The sequence below is a fragment of the Podarcis bocagei genome (assembly GCF_964188305.1).
Source record: "Podarcis bocagei genome assembly, chromosome: 15".
Classification (NCBI taxonomy): Eukaryota; Metazoa; Chordata; class Lepidosauria; order Squamata; family Lacertidae; genus Podarcis; species Podarcis bocagei.
The window spans coordinates 33,892,426-33,909,171 of record NC_138141.1 but is presented as its reverse complement, the minus strand read 5'-3'; the positions used below and the strand labels follow the sequence as shown (position 1 = coordinate 33,909,171).

The following is a 16,746-nucleotide window of genomic DNA, read 5'->3' as shown; positions in this document are numbered from 1 at the left end:
TCAACCAGATCTATTTACCTGGAAGTCCAACGGGCCCAGGTGCGCCACGAGGCCCAGGCAAACCAGCCAGGATGGTGTCAATCACGGTGGATGCCAGCTGTGGCTCCCCATCTGCGTTAGAGAGAATCAAGGAGAGGAAACTGCTGTAATTGAGGAGCGCAGGAATTTGGTGAATGTTTCCCATCGTTTGGTGACATCGTAGTGATTTGGGGCTCGTCCCCGCTTCCATTTGCCCCGTGGAGGGGTTCCAGCAGTTTCCGCCATGTCTCGTTCCTTTCCCAGGAAAAACCTGGCCTTTAGCGATAAATCGGAACAAACAGCATTCTGCGGGAAAACCCCTGAATTGCCATTTGTTCCAACTGAGCGCTAAATAGAGGCTTCCCTCCTGGGGAAAGCAGCGGAACAAGAGGTAAACCCTTTGTTAGCTGCCTTGAGTCAGTGAAAAATTATTACAGTGGTACCTTGGTTCTCAAATGACTTGGTACTCAAACAACGTGAAACCCAAACACAGCAAACCCGGAAGTGTTCCGGTTTATGAACTTTTTTCAGAAGCCGAACGTGGTCCGTTTAGAGTGTTACGCTTCCAATTTGAGTGCCATACTTCCGTTTTGAGTGTTATGCTGAGGTCTGTCTGTTTTTGCTATTTATTTGGCGTTTTTGTTTTTGCGGCTCCTTTTGTTTTGTTTTTGTGACTGTGTGGAACCCAGTTCAGCTACTGATTGATCGATCGTGTGACTGCAGTACATTGTTTATTGCTTTCATTTTATGAATCAATGGTCTCGTTAGATAGTAAAACCAATGTTAAATTGCTGTTTTAGGGGTTGCTTTTTAAAGTCTGGAAGAGATTAATTCATTTTGCATTACTTTCTGTGGGAAAGCATGCCTTGGTTTTGGAATACTTTGGTTTTGGAACGGCCTTCCAGAATGGATTAAGTTTGAGAACCAAGTTATCACTGTACAGAAGGCTAATAATAATACTAGCTGGAAAGTAATATACAAAATCAGGTCTGTTAAAACAAAGATAGATTAAAAACAGTACAGCACTATTTAAAAGTGGGACCTAATCTTACTGCTTCAGTAATGTATGGATGCTTCCCCACCCTTATTCTTGAAGGTCCATCAATTGGATCCATGTGAGGCTAAGAGATCATAGTTCCTTCTTGCTCCAGAATGGAGCCTGCTTTCCTTACCACGGATGGCTGAAAAAGTGACAGGCAATTGCTGACAGCAGGAAGCGCTGGTGCATTGAAAGCATGGTGGAAAGTCACAATCAGGCACACCCACACCCAAAAATACCCCAAACAGGTCTGTTCTTCCCATAATTGTTTTGGGAGTGTGTGTCGTCCGTAAGCAGGGCTCTACTTCCCTCTGCTGTTGGCAGTTTGGAATCCCATGTTATCGGTTTTTGGGTGTGCTGTATTATGCAAAGGAATCTTTTATGCATTAGGTCTCCACAGCTTGAAGAACCGGCGTTTCCAGCCAGCCTCAAGGGAAGGGAACTTGCGCAAAAGCCAATAAACAAAACTACCCAAGCTCCGATGTTTGCAAGAGCAAGGCCAGCTTTGATACAAGGCAGTATAGATCCCTGCAGGATCTGAACCAAGGACCATCTAGGCCAGTGTTTCCTGAATTCGGGTCTCCTGCTGTTTTGGACTAAAACTCCCATTATCTAGCAAGGCCAGTGGTCAGGGATGATGGGAATTGTAATCCAAAAACAGCTGGAGACCCACGTTTGGGAAACCCTGATCTAGTCCATCCTGTTCCCCAAAGTGGCCAAACAGATACCGTATTTTTCGCTCTATAGGATGCGCCCGACCATAGGACGCACCTTGTTTTAGAGGGGGAGAACAAGGAAAAAATATCTCCCCCTCTCTGCTCAGCGCCCCTTCAGCGAAGAGGCAGGAGAAACGGAGCCCCTTCCATTTCTCCTCCCGCTTGGCTGAAGGGGCGCTGCGCACCTCTCCCTCTCTGCTGAAGCCAGGAGAGTCTTGCTCTCCCGGCTTCAGCAAAAGGAACTCGAAGCCTCCGGAGTGCAGCGGGACTTCCAGGCGGCTATCCCTGAAGCCAGGAGAGCGAGAGGGGTCGGTGCGCTCTCCAGGCTTCAGCGAAAGCAAAGCGCAGCCTCCGGAGCGCAGAGGGAGAGTTCCCTCTGCGCTTCGGAGGCTTCGCGTTGCTATCGCTGAAGCCAAGGAGCCTGCATTCGCTCCATAGGACGCACACACATTTCCCCTTAGTTTTTGGAGGGGGAAAAGTGTGTCCTATAGAGCGAAAAATACAGTACTTATTGTGAAGCGCATGAGCAGGACTTGAGGACAACAGCATTTCTCCACATTGCTGGTGTTCCAGCAAGTAGAATTCAAAGATACCTCATCTCAAAGATATCTCATCCACGACTGGAGGCAGCAACGATTCTGACTACCACAGGAAGGAAGAAGACTCTTGTGTTCGAATCCTGCTTGAGGGTTTGCCATGGGGTCATCTGCTTGGCCACTGTGAGAACAGGATGCAGGACTGGTCATTGGCCATTGGCCTGATCCAGTAAGCTCTTAAGTTCTTATGAGAGCAAGCTATGTAGAGGCTGCTTGGTGTGTCACATTGCTTTATATATTTATTCTAAAAATGCACATTCCTGAATTCTCAAAACAAAACCCAAGGCAGCTAGCAAGCCCAAACATCACACACTATTGAACTATATTGCTATCCCCGTGCCAAGTCCCAATCATATTGTCACCAAACACCAAGCTAAGAATTAGTGCCTGAGCGTGCTTTCCCCCTCTCCACAACTCCCAGGGTTGTGCCTCTTAGATTTGTGAGCCTGAGAACAGGAGACCTCGCAGGGTCTTCTCACCGATCGTTGTAAACCACTCTGGGAACCTTTCGGGGATGATCAGTTCCAGCCAGCATGACCAGTGGCCAAGCACGTTGTCCTAAAACATCTGGATGCAGCCAGATTGGTCAAGGATGGAGAAATATGTCAGACTTTTCCCTTCACGTTTGGTTTAAGAAGGCCTTAAAGGTAAAGGTACCCTTGACCATTAGGTCCAGTCACGGACGACTCTGGGGTTGCTTGCTCATCTCGCTCTATAGGCCGAGGGAGCCGGCATTTGTCCACAGACAGCTTCTAGGTCATGTGGCCAGCATGACCAAGCCACTTCTGGCGAACCAGAGCAGTGCACGGAAATGCCATTTACCTTCCTGCCGGAGCGGTACCTATTTATCTACTTGCACTTTGACATACTTTCGAACTGCTAGGTTGGCAGGAGCAGGGACCGAGCAATGGGAGCTCACCCTGTCATGGGGATTTGAACCGCCAACCTTCTGATTGACAAGTCCTAGGCTCTGTGTTTTAACCCACAGCACCACCTGCGTCCCTAAGAAGGCATATCACTATTTCAGAAAAGTTTGCGAATATCACTATTTCAGAAAAGTTTACATATCACTATTTCAGAAAAGTTTGCGAATGTATTTCCTAGCGATACAAAAAAATGGCATGAGCAGATTTTTATTCTGAAAGCGTGGCCTAGAGAAAAAGGTTTGAGGCCACTGAGTGAAGCAGATGATTGGCTCTTCTTTGAAATGGAAGGAGACCTACTTTCTTTCTCAGCGTTGGGCTGCAGCGAGTACAGAACTCCTTGCTGGAAGGTTAACGGGAAACCAGGGGATGCTGGGGGTCCTGGGGGTCCCGGAGGGCCAGGAATGCCGGTTTCACCTGGATATCCCCTGGGTCCTGGAGGTCCAAGCAGCCCTGCGAACCAGAACAAAGAGAAGTCAGGGATTACCCAGGCATTTGGAGAATGCTAGCATTGCATGCACTTGAGATAGCAAGGTCCTGTTCCGGGTGCCAAGGCGTCACCCTGGAACATGAGGAGCACTGATTGAGAGCCTCTCCCCCAGCACTAAAGCCTGGCTGGACATGCGCTGCTGTTCCATCGCCAAGTCACAGCCGCGCCACAGCTGGAACATCAAGCACCATGTGTTTACATGCAAGTTCCAGATGTTCCAGGAGGCAGTCATGGTGGATCAAGGAGCAAGAGATCCTCAGTGTGTCAGCTTTGAGCCTCGGACGGGAGTCCGAGTTGAGCTGGAGACCAGGAACAGTGACTATGAAGCCAGGAGTCAAGACCAGCCAGCAAGCAGAGAGCCACACCATAAATTTAAAGTGCATCCAACACACATTGAAAGCACATGGTTTCTACCAAAGAGTCCTGGGAAGCTATCGTTCTTGGGAATGGTGGTTGTTGTTGTTGATTTCTACCCCACCCATCTGACTGTCTTGCCCCAGCCACTCTTGGGCGGCTTCCAACAAAATATACAAAGACACAACAGAGCATTGCACATTAAACACTTCCCTAAATAGGGCTGCCTTCAGGTGTCTTCTAAAAGTTGTGTGGTTCTTTATCTCCTTGACATTTGATGGGAGCGCATTCCACAGTGTGGACACCACTACCAAAAAGGCCCTCTTCTTGGTTCCCTACAACTTCTTGCTGTGAGGAAACTGCCAGACGGCATCAGAGCAGGACCTCAGTGTCTGGGCTGAACGATGGGGGTGGAGACACACCTTCAGGTATCCAGGGCCAAGGCTGGTTAGGGCTTTAAAAGTCAGCACCTGTCAGGGGCTGGGCAGGAATGTTGGAGACCGCCTCCTGATCCTGACCCTTTCAGGGAGGAGGAAGAGGAACACAGTATAGACTTATAACAGTGGTTTGAGGGAGGTCAAAGCTCAGGGGCAGATGAGGGGGAAAGTTGGGAAATAATGGGAGAGGAGGAGAACCAGAGCAGCAGCTGGCTGACATGTTGTCACTAGAAAGCATCTCAGGCCCACCACCTCCCAGAATCTGGTGAGCATTAAAAGTAGGAGAGCAAAGAGCTTGAAGACAGAAGGCACTTAGCGGCACCCGTAACGGAGGTGATGATGATGACGAATGAGGAAGCGGGGGAAAAGGGGATGGAGATTCACTCGAGACAACGCCATTATCCAAGAGGCTGGGTTCTATAGCCTCTCTCTGTAAAGTTTGAAATAAAAAAGGACCGCAAGAAACTTTTCCTTGTCTTTATACTTTCCTGGACAACCAGCCGGGGGCCGCTGACAGCATCCTGACAGCACCAACACTTTGAATTGTGCTCGGAAATGTACTGGGAGCCAATGTAGATCTTTCAGGACTGGTGTGATATGGTCCCGACAGCCGCTCCCAGTCACCAGTGTGACAGTTGTGTTCTGGATTAGTTGTAGTTTCAGAGTCACCTTCAAGGGTAGCTCCACATAGAGCGCATTGCAGTAGTCCAAGCGGGAGATAACCAGGGCGTGTACCACTCTGGTGAAACAGTGCACAAGCAGGTAGGGTCTCAGCTGGTGTACCAGATGGAGCTGGTAGACAGCCACCTGTGGGTCTGTGAGAGGGAAACTACATCCCTGTCTGGAGATGCTGGAGGGTTGAACCCAGGATATTCTGTTTGCAGGGAAGACACTCTACTACTGAGCTGCGGCCAGACTCACCTGGTGGTCCAGACGGGCCCCTCTCACCAGTCTCTCCCTTTTCACCTTTCGGGCCTTGCGGTCCTGGTTTCCCAGCTGGCCCCGGTAATCCTGAAAACATTGAGGGCACAAACAAGTTTGGCAGAAAAGACAAGAAGCTGCACTCCTTTGAAGAGAAGATGTATGTGTGAAGCTGAAAGCAAATATGTAACATGGAAGAAAGCACCTTGAGCAACAGGAGAATGCAATTCACTCAGGTCAAGCCAAGCGGTGGGCTTGGGTGGAGAGATGAGCCAGTAGGATTCAAAATGAAAGCACACACAAACACACACTGGCAGACTCTGCAAGAAAATGCCTTCTGGATGAATGACTGAAAATGTCATCAAACACCATCCAGAATGGGAAGAGGCTCTCTCCTGTCTCTGGAGAAGGAAGGTGGTCTCCAGTGCTAGTCATACTAGGGATTCAGCTACACAGCTGCAAGCAGAACGTTTTAAGTGTGTTTTAAGTGCATTATACAAACGTAACACCAGATGGTGCTGATGAGCTAATGGCAAATTCCATATGCAGTGATACCTTGGTTTGCATACGTCTTGGTTTGCATACATTCTGGATTACAAACACGTCAAACCCGGAAGTGCATGTCCCAGTTTGCAACCTTTTTTGGGATTGCAACCCATTTTTTTTGGATTACGAACGATTTTTTTGGGGGGAGGCCCCATTGGCGAAAGCGAGCCTTGGGTTACAACCTGTTTTGGTTTACAAACGGACCTCCGGAACAGATTATGGTTGCAAACCAAGGTACCACTGTACTACATATTTCACAACTTTTTTAAAAAAAACATTTTCACAGTGTTTTTTCTATCTGTTTAGATTCAGCCGTGGGCTGTTTGTTGCCTTTGTAACTTCCTGGTCCGCTACTACGGTAAACAATATACTGGACTCAATGGCTCTCTGTTGATTTATCAGAGCTTTCCCTGTGGTCTAACTTGGGTGACAACCCCATGGGGAAAATGTTAACCAACTAAATTAATTTATTGAACTAAGAGCAGCTATTGCAAACCAGCCGGGTATAAATGCTGCAAGTTAATAAATGAAATAAATGAAATAAGGTGGGATGGAACGGACTTGGGCTGCAAGTAAACAAATAAAATTACAGATAATCGCATGCAAAAGCGACACAGGTCAGCTGCAGTCTGACCGGCTCCTCCTTCGCACAGCCTGATGGGCAGGGAAAGGATTCTCTGCAGTTGGCTCACCGATGGGTCCTGTTGCTTTCCTCAGGATGGTCCCTGGATTGGCCAGGGGAATGGCATCTGGCACCAAGTCGTCGTACCACGTGGGGACTGTCGTCTTTGCCATCGGCAGGTCGTTTTCCGACGGCGGAGCCTGCTCTGCAGCCTCGAGCAGAAGGATCTGGATTCAAGTCACAACAATCAACCGGAGCCCCAAACAGCTTGAGAGACCAGTTTAACCTTGAGGTCATCTTACCTTGCAGCCTCGAGCAGAAGGATCTGGATTCAAGTCACAACAATCAACCGGAGCCCCAAACAGCTTGAGAGACCAGTTTAACCTTGAGGTCATCTTACCTTGCAAATGCCCGCTCCAAACAATTTGACCTGCAGAACTGGGACTGTTAAAGGGGCCACATGATACTCGTTCAGCCAAACCCCTCAGCTCCTCACAGCAGCCCTATCACTACTTTATTCAAACCCCTGCTGTTGTTTAAAACCACCATTTAAAAACCCGCCTTCTCTTTTTGCTCCCGACTTCAGAAGCGCCAACTTCTGAAAAAGATTGCAGGGGCCCAACGCAACGTCCTGACATCATCATCATATACTTATACCCCACCCATCTGGCCTCGCCTCCCCAGCCACTCTGGGCGGCTCCCCACAGAATATAAAAAATACGATAAAACATCAAACATTAAAAACTTCCCTAAACAGGGCTGCCTTCAGATGTCTTCTAAAAGTCAGATAGTGGTTTATTTCCTTGACATCTGATGGGAGGGTGTTCCACAGGGCGGGTGCCACCACTGAGAAGGTCCTCTGCCTGGTTCCCTGTAACCTCACTGTGAGGGAACTACCAGAAGGCCCTCTGAGATGGACCTCAGTGTCCGGGCAGAACATTGTGGGTGGAGACGCTCCTTCACGACATTGCGAGGAGCCCGGCATGGACCCAAACACAGCGGTAGCATGGCCCCACAGGCCAGCGGTCTCCACTCTCCAACTCCCCCTGCCTCGCAAGTGAAAGATGGGGGAAGTCACCGTTGGCCAGTGGTGGCTGCAGCAGCAGGAGCCGCCAGCCACCGAAGCCAAGCCACTTTCGGCTCCGTGTTCGCCCTCTTCCACCCTCTGAATAATGGAGAAGGTGGCCCCCTCATAAAAAAAATTGGAAGGCCCCAAATTGCCTTGGCCTTAGGAGTTGTTGCCTATGCATGTCTTCATGCAAATCAAGGACTGTGATGAGCCAATCCTCCAATAAGGGCTGCGTGATGATGGCCTTACATTTGTATGTATATAGGACATGGGTGGCGCTGTGGGTAAAAGCCTCAGTGCCTAGGACTTGCCGATCGAAAGGTCGGCGGTTCGAATCCCCGCGGCGGGGTGCACTCCCATTGCTCAGTCCCAGCGCCTGCCAACCTAGCAGTTCGAAAGCACCCCTGGGTGCAAGTAGATAAATAGGGACCGCTTACTGGCGGGAAGGTAAACGGTGTTTCTGTGTGCTGCGCTGGCTCGCCAGATGCAGCTTTGTCACGCTGGCCACGTGACCCGGAAGTGTCTCCGGACAGCGCTGGCCCCCGGCCTCTTAAGTGAGATGGGCGCACACCCCTAGAGTCGGACACGACTGGCCCGTACGGGCAGGGGTACCTTTACCTTTACCTTTAGGAAGAAAAAAATTCATTTTTTCCATTTTGGAAAAGCGGAACCGCGTTATAGGAAACTACAGCCATGCAGAAATGATGCGGGTCGTTCTATCAATCCCATGCGGAATCAATCGTATCTATGATTTGTGTCATGTTATTTTGTGACGTTCCGATCATCCTGGTCTGCTTCTTCCACTGGACTGGGGGACACCAGCTCAGGTCAAATACTGGAAGGTTTGAGACAGAGTGCCTGGAAGCTGGGATTTATAGCAGACATTTAAGCCGCACTCTGGAAGGTTTTTGTTAAAAGATGTGGGTGGGTTTCACAATAACAGGCTAGAGAATGTGGTCATGCGAGGAATCTAGTCATTAAATGGGGCCTCAAAGAGTGTGTGTGGATCAGGGCTGTCCTCACAGCCAGATGAAGGACACTCGTGGCCTGAATGCAAAGCCACAGAGAAGGGTGGATCAGGTGCAGAGGAGCTCGGGGGGCATCTTGTCCAAAAACAGAGGAGATGCATCACCAAAAGGAAGAGGTGAAAGAGGCTCCAGGTTTGCATGTGCTAATTTGTAGGTAGATCACTGCAGATGGTGACAGCAGCCACAAAATTAAAAGACGCCTGCTTCTTGGGAGAAAAGCAGTGATAAACCTAGACAGCATCTTAAAAAGCAGAGACATCACCTTGCCAACAAAGGTCCGTATAGTTAAAGATATGGTTTTCCCAGTAGTGATGTATGGAAATGAGTGCTGGACCATAAAGAAGGCTGATCGCCAAAGAATTGAATTATGGTGCTGGAGGAGACTCTTGAGAGTCCCATGGACTGCAGGAAGATCAAACCTATCCATTCTGAAGGAAATCAGCCCTGAGTGCTCACTGGAAGGACAGATCCTGAAGCTGAGACTCCAATACTTTGGCTACCTCATGAGAAGAGAAGACTCCCTGGAAAAGACCCTGATGTTGGGAGAGATTGAGGGCACAAGGAGAAGGGGACGACAGAGGACGAGATGGTTGGACAGTGTTCTCGAAGCTACCAGCATGAGTTTGACCAAACTGTGGGAGGCAGTGTAAGACAGGAGTGCCTGGTGTGCTCTGGTCCAGGGGGTCACGAAGAGTCGGACATGACTAAACGACTAAACAACAACAAATTTGTAGGTATGGGTGCAAATTTAGAAAAAAATACTAGAACTGTCTATCTCACTAAACACAGAATCTTCAAATATCTTAGCTCACTCTGCCCAACAAGGTGATTCTGGGGATCCCACAAGCAGGACCCGAGTCCAGTAGCCTTTGCCTCCTCGTGTTCCCCAGAAACTGGGCTTCTGTGTGGACATTGTAAAGCAGGGATGGGGAGAGCCTGCAGCCCTCCAGATGATGATGGACTCCCCCAACACCCATCAGCCTCACCTGACATAGTCACCGGGGAGGGAGGATGGAAGTTGTAGTCCAATAACATCTGGAAAGCTACCAGGTTTGGGGGAAGCTGGTCTAAAAAATAGGAAGCCCACCCTACAAGACTGAACAGAATCTAGCTGGCTGTATGGAGCAAGATTTGAATGTTTAGCCTGCAAAAGAGGAGACTAAGAGGAGTTATGATAGCCAGCTTCAGATATCTACAGAGCTGTCACATGGAAGAGAGAGCAAGCTTGTTTTATCCTTCAGAGGGGAGGACATGAACCAGTGGCTTCAAGTGAGAAGAAAGGAGATTCCAACTAAACGTTAGGAAGAACTTTCTGACAACAAGAGCTGTTCGATAATGGAATGGAGTCCCTTGGAAGGTGGTGGACTCTCCTTCACTGGAGATTTCTAATCAGGGGTTGGGTGGCCATTCTTGGGCTGTGACTCCATCATTGCAGGGGGTTGGACTAGATGACCTCTGGGATCACTTCCAATTCTAAGATTCTAGGATTCTAGGTCATAAGAGCCCTTAGACTATCCAACTCTTCCTTGAGAAGCTTATTGTTTTAAACTGTTTCAAATATAGTGTAATATTGTATTTTAATATTAATGTGTTTTAATTGTTGTAGTCCACCCTGGGACCTTGGGGTGAAGGATAGGTAACAGATAGTAAAAGTAATAAGAATAAGAATAATACTTTACCTTGGCTTCAAGGGTGTTCAGCCTCTCGGTCATATCTGTGAGTCTCGTGCAATTCATACATTCTAAAAGGGGGGACAGGGGAAACACAGTTAAAAACAAATCAACAACATTTGGAAATATTTGCCACTATTTTCATTTTCATGTATGTATTAACATTTATTAACAAAATAAAAAAAAAATCCTTCCAGTAGCACCTTAGAGACCAACTAAGTTTGTTATTGGTATGAGCTTTCGTGTGCATGCACACTTCTTCAGATAAGCTCATACCAATAACAAACTTAGTTGGTCTCTAAGGTGCTACTGGAAGGAATTTTTTTTATTTTGTTTTGACTACGGCAGACCAACACGGCTACCTACCTGTAACTTTAACATTTATTGTTTGCTTCTGCCCAAGCGTTTAGCCAAAAAAGACTTTCTGAGTGGCAGATTCTAAGAAGTTATTTGTATTTGGCACAACTAAATGTCAAGAAATACCCTCTTTCCTAGGTTGAATATGAAAATAAATAAGCGGTTGGCTTCAAGATGCCATTCCCTTTCCCTCAGGGGGAATCGTAAGGGGGTGGGGGGTGGGGAAACATGGCTGCCTCCAGTGTTTACATGGGGCTGCCATGTTTCTTCTCTATACAGTTCCCCCTGACAGCAACAGAATGTCATTAAGGCTACATTTGCACCATAAATTTAAAGCACTATGACACAACTTTAAACAGTCATGACTTCCCCCAAAGAATTCTGGGAGCTGGAGTTTGTTAAGGATGCTGAGAGTTGTTAGGGGGTTGGTTGTCAAATCACAATGAGAGTTGCAAAGAACCACCTGTGTATCTGGGGACTGTAAGCCATAATTTTTCAGCAGGTATTGGTTAAGAAGAAAGTCATTTTTGGGGGGGAAACATCTCCACTCCCAGTCCCCATCATTCAATGAACTAGTTTATTAGATCAACTATAGATTAATGAAATCTCCTCTAGGGACAAATATTTATATTAAGAAGCAAAAATACGCGAAAAGATCCTTCATGGTGTGTATTGATCTCCAAACCAAGGAACGTCGTTTTCTTTCATTACAGATTAGTCGCAAGATTCTCAGCAGTTTTAGCAAATAACGCTTTTCAAACACATTTGCAGCAAACAGGCAAGAAAGCTAATTTTTCTGACCTTCTGTAAAATTGGATCATTTATTAATAAGTTGGGGCACAGATCTCTCTCTCAGATTGATCTATTGATTGATCTATTGATTTATTATAAATAAATAAATACCCAAGAGCATAGCTTGGAAATGTGGAGCAGAATTCTCTTAGCAACATTTGTTGCTCGTGGCCATTCTTGTAAATTGCAGGACCGACTGAGACAGCCTGCCGCCCTCCAGGTTCAATAATGGGCATCCAAAATGATTATGGGACTCTCTTATGAGGAAAGCTTGCTGTGATGGGGACTTTTTCATTCATAAAAAGGCCAGTAAGAGGTGACATGAGAGAAGTCTATAAAAGGATGCATGGCATGGAAAAAGTAGGTGGATAAAGTTTGTCTCCCTCTTTCAAAACACTAGAATTCGTGGACACGTCTAATGTAACTGAATGTTGGGAGATTCAGGACATAATTAAAACTATTGAACTCACTCCTCAAGAGGCAGTGATGGTCACCAACTTGGATGGCTTTAAAAGAGGATTGAACAAACCAGAGTCCTTCTTGTTGAGGATAATCCAGACTGAAATTCCCAGGTGTCCAAAAAAGTTATTTATGTATGCTGCTACTGTGGTCTGTGTTTTGTTAGCCCAAAAATGGAAAACGAGCAAGGTCCCAAGCAAAGAAGAATGGCAACTTAAGTTGACAGAGTATGTGCAACTTGCAGACTTAACATATAGAATAAGAGAACAGGAAGAACATACGTTTAGAGAAGACTGGAAAACGTTTATTGAAAATATGGGAAATAACTGTGTACAACAGAGAATGCTCGCAGTGTATTGTTCGACAGTGTAAATAGGTTTTGACGGATGTAATAACGGAATACTGAACGGTATGGCTTTTGTAAAATACGCAGGGATTTATGATATGTAAAATGAACCATGGAACGAGAAGAAGGGAAGTCAACGATATCTTAAGGATGTAAAAATGAGTACTTTAAATTGTAAAACAGAAAATTAAATAAAAAAATTATATGAAGAAAAAAGAGGATTGGGTAAATTTATGGAGAATTCATGATTGCACCTGTAGAAGAAAAGGCATCTATTTGTAAAAAAGTTTAGCAAATTTAACCATTTTCAGAAGGGGAGGGGGGCAAAATTGGGCCAAACCTGCTAGTGAAGCTGGTGGCACTTGCTAGCAAACAGGCCAGGGCAGCGGGAGAGAAAACCATTTCCTCCCAGAAGTCCCCTAGGAATGTAATAGGAATGTACTTCTGTATCATCTTGGGATTCCCCCAGGTATGCAACAACTTCTCATCTTTCTGGTGACGGCCCCACTTTTGTTTCCAAGCTGACACCAATTTTGCTATTCGAGGGAATTCTAGTTGGGATCTGGATGCTCCTCGGACACGTGAGCAGGGATGCTAGAGGGGTTTTATTTCTGTGAATCCCAATGCCAACTTCTCTGATCTGCAGCTCCTGGGCTCACGCATGGATCATAGAATCATGGAATTGTAGAATTGGAAGGGACCCCAAGAGTCATTTAGTTCAAGCCAATGAAATGCAGGAATCTTTTGCGCAACATGGGGCTCAAATTCACAAGCCTGAGATTAAGCGTCTCATGCTCTTAGCGACTGATAATCCTTCCGTTTTCACACTTCTCCAAATTTAGCAGTGCAGTTCTCTACCTAAGAATCATACTGGATATAACTGTGTGCTTTTAGGACATTTTTGATATGCAATTAAATTTGCCTTCAAACATGAATTTTCATGCAAAATTTGTTTTAAAAAAATCATTTGCAGACAAGTACAGAAACAGGATGGAACGAAATTATGCATGAACACAAATAAATACTGACTGCACAAAGTTTCATCCATCCATCTCTTCCTTCAAGTATCAGAAGACAGAGACATACAACAGGAAGGGCCACTGCTTGTGGACTCACACATTTTATGAAATCAGCCACTTGGACCAAGGCAATAGCAATGATGCTATATATCAAGCCACTAGATGGCAGCATTGGTAAAGCTATGGCCACAGTGTAGACCATCCTTCTCCAGCCTATGCTAGCTTGAGGCTGATGGGAATTGTAGTGCAAAGGAGCAGGGTGGGGTGGGGTGGGGGGAGGACAACAGGTTGGAGGAGAATCTACCAGAGAAGAAAAAGAGGACGGGGTTAAGGTGAGCCTCCTACGGCAGGTTCTTCAGCAGCAATATTTTAAATGGCAGCAACAAATTGTTCTCTCTCATTAATGCCAAAACTCATAGACATTCAATGAAGAGGAATGGAGGAAGGTTCAGCAAACCTAGAACAAAGAATTCCTTCTGGGCAGGGCATGGTTAATCTACGGAACTCCCTCCCACAGGATTGTCACGGTTGCTTGAGCATGCTGGTCAGTAATCACACTGTTCGAAGTTGAACTCTTTACAGTCATACCTCGGGTTACAGCCGCTTCAGGTTGTGTTTTTTTGGGTTACGCACCTGCCGAAACCCAGAAGTACCGGAACGGGTTACTTCTGGGTTTTGGCGCCCGGGCATGCACAGAAGCGCTAAATCGCGCTTTGCACATGCACAGAAGTGCCGAATCGCAATCCATGCGTGCGCAGACGCGGGTTGTGAATGCTGTGGGTTGCGAACGTGCATCCCGCACGGATCACGTTCGCAACCCGAGCGTCGACTGAGTGTCAGGCCTAATGAGCGGAGCAGCTCGTTTCCAGTGGTCTCACTCCACGAAAATCAGTTGCCAAGACTGAAAGTCCCCTCCTCTCCAGGGCTTTCCCCTAGCAATCAGTCATGTAAAGCAGGAACAGGAGAACCCGCCCAACCCCCCGGACCACTTGAAAATTGTTTGGTGTCTTGGGAGACCACTTAGTGATTTCTCTGAATGCTGCAGCCATCATAACACACTGTGCAAGGGGCTGTATGATATCAAGATGTGTTTTTACACCAAGTTTCCTTTTGTTGTAGTGTTTTATCGAGGCGTGTTCCATGCCCACCAGGACTTCAGTGGAAGGAAAATGTGAATGAAGTGTAAGGCAAACTTCAAAGCAGCACCTTCTCTGACTGCAAACTGAAGAAATGTGGGGCAATGGAGGGTTTCTAAGGCACTGGTTTCACTCTGGAAAGTCAGGTAATTCCATACGCCAAAAAAACAACCACATGTTTAAAAACAGTTCTTCCAAAATTCTCTTCCTTGCAAATTTCAGAAAGGTTCTGAGAGACTCCCTGCAAGCAGAAAACCAGATCTTCAGAGAGACAGCTTCTAATCCAGTCATTTGACTGGTTTTCTACTTGTAGGGATTTTAAAAAACGAAAGGAGGTATTCCTATGTGCCATCGATTCAGCTGCTTCATTCTTATATCTGTGTCATGCTTTCTTAACAGCCTTTGCCAAAACCCCAACAGCATCCCTCAAGGAGCTCATCTAGCAACTAGAGGATCTATCACTTACGGTTTCTTTCTGCCTACTCATTCCTTGGTGACGGATATCATTGATGCCATTTCCACATGGGACCCCAGAGGCCTGATTTTGCAGGAGGCCCGGCTGCTCAAGCTTACCATTTCAAGATAAATACAGCGGTGTAGCAGGAACACCCCCACCCCAATCATTCAGTTTGTACAAACTTCACACACTCACACTCACACACTACATATGCCACACTTCTGTTATAAATTCATAGAAAAATCAACCATACATCGGATTTGCACTATTCCATTTTTATTTTACTCCATATGACAAGGACTATCAAAGGGGGGTGGCTTGGTTCTGGTCAGCCATAATCCCTTCACCATCCCAGCACATCCACAGGAGCCCTGCCCAGTTGCTATGCCAACCCTGATGGTCCTAGACAGAAGACCATCAAGATCACAAAGAACTTGCATATGGGAGTGGATTCAGCATGGACTGAAACAAAGGACAATGATCAGATCTTCCCTCTGGGGGCAGGAAACTGCCAACTCCCCTTTGTCTCCTGGAAGTGACTCATGGGGAGGGGGAAAGGAGGAACCAGCCAGGTGACAGGACACTCAGGTTACCACCACAACTCCTCCCTCAACCCCTCCTTTCTGTAATGTATGCATGATGTTTCTGGGGGTGGGCTTGACCTAGAGGATGGGAATTTCAAAAGTTTTTTAAGGTCTTGCACACCATCTTTCTGGGTCTTTCCTCTCTCCTGCAAGTGAGGGGAGCACCCTGTTGCAACAGTTCAATAAAGGCCAAGCCTACGGGCTGCTGTTTTGCTCCAAGTTATCCTGGTTGGTGTCTTTGTTTTTGTCCAAGGGAGCCCTCGGATTTTTTCCTGTAACAGCGGTACCTTGGTTCTCAAACTTAATTCGTTCCAGAAGTCCGTTCCAAAACCAAAGTGTTCCAAAACCAAGGCGTGCTTTCCCATACAAAGTAATGCAAAATGGATTAATCTGTTCCAGACTTTTAAAAACAACCCCTAAAACAGAAATTTAACATGAATTTTACTATCTAACGAGACCACTGATCCATAAAACGAAAGCAATAATCAATGTACTGTACTATAAAATAAATAAGACAGTATTGTAGATGATAAAAATTAAAAAATATTTTTTTTTCCGCAGTCACATAATCAATCTATCCATAGCTGAACTGGATTCCACACAGTCACAAAAACAAATGAACCGAAAACGCCTCAAAAGCAAAAACGCAAAATAAATAGCAAAAACAAAAGCGCCAAACCAAGTCCGTTCCGGAAGTCCGCTTGACTTCCGAAATGTTTGAAAATCAAGGCTCAGCTTCCGATTGGTGCAGGCACCCCAGAAACAATAGCCGACAGCCGCATCGGACGTTCGGCTTCCGAAGAACATTCAAAAACCGGAACACTTACTTCTGGGTTTTTGGCGTTTGAGAACCAAGGCATTTGAGATCCAAGGTACCACTGTATCTTCTTTGTGGAGGCAGGTCTGTCCCAAGGAGCCCAGGCCTTGAACCTCCACTTTCCTTCAGCACCGCATCCCATCTGCAGCTGTGGGACTCCTCTGGAGTAAATGGCATGTGTGCACACCACAGCTGGACTTCAGTTTCTTCCAAGCCTGCTTTATCCCCTTTCCCCGCTTTTCTTTTTTCAAGGGTGGCAAAAGGCAGGCATCCAAACTTCCCTCTCCCCAGATGTGCCTTGCTGCCATCACAAAAGCCCCTCTTGTTGTGCGCTTTTAGGTAGCTCATCT

General features: G+C 46.6%; 1 protein-coding gene across 3 annotated transcripts in view; it reads right to left on the bottom strand.

Annotated features, from left to right (window-relative positions):
• COL26A1 (collagen type XXVI alpha 1 chain) overlaps window positions 1–16,746 on the bottom strand; it is a 96,254-nt gene that overhangs the window by 9,233 nt on the left and 70,275 nt on the right. For all 3 annotated transcript variants that reach the window (XM_081173104.1, XM_081173102.1, XM_081173103.1), the window contains exons 4-8: window positions 10,439–10,500; window positions 6,733–6,889; window positions 5,495–5,584; window positions 3,593–3,745; window positions 19–111 (exon numbers count right to left, since the gene is read on the bottom strand). In XM_081173104.1, coding sequence (XP_081029230.1) covers window positions 19–111; window positions 3,593–3,745; window positions 5,495–5,584; window positions 6,733–6,889; window positions 10,439–10,500 — 555 coding nt within the window. The remainder of the gene's footprint in view (window positions 1–18; window positions 112–3,592; window positions 3,746–5,494; window positions 5,585–6,732; window positions 6,890–10,438; window positions 10,501–16,746) is intronic.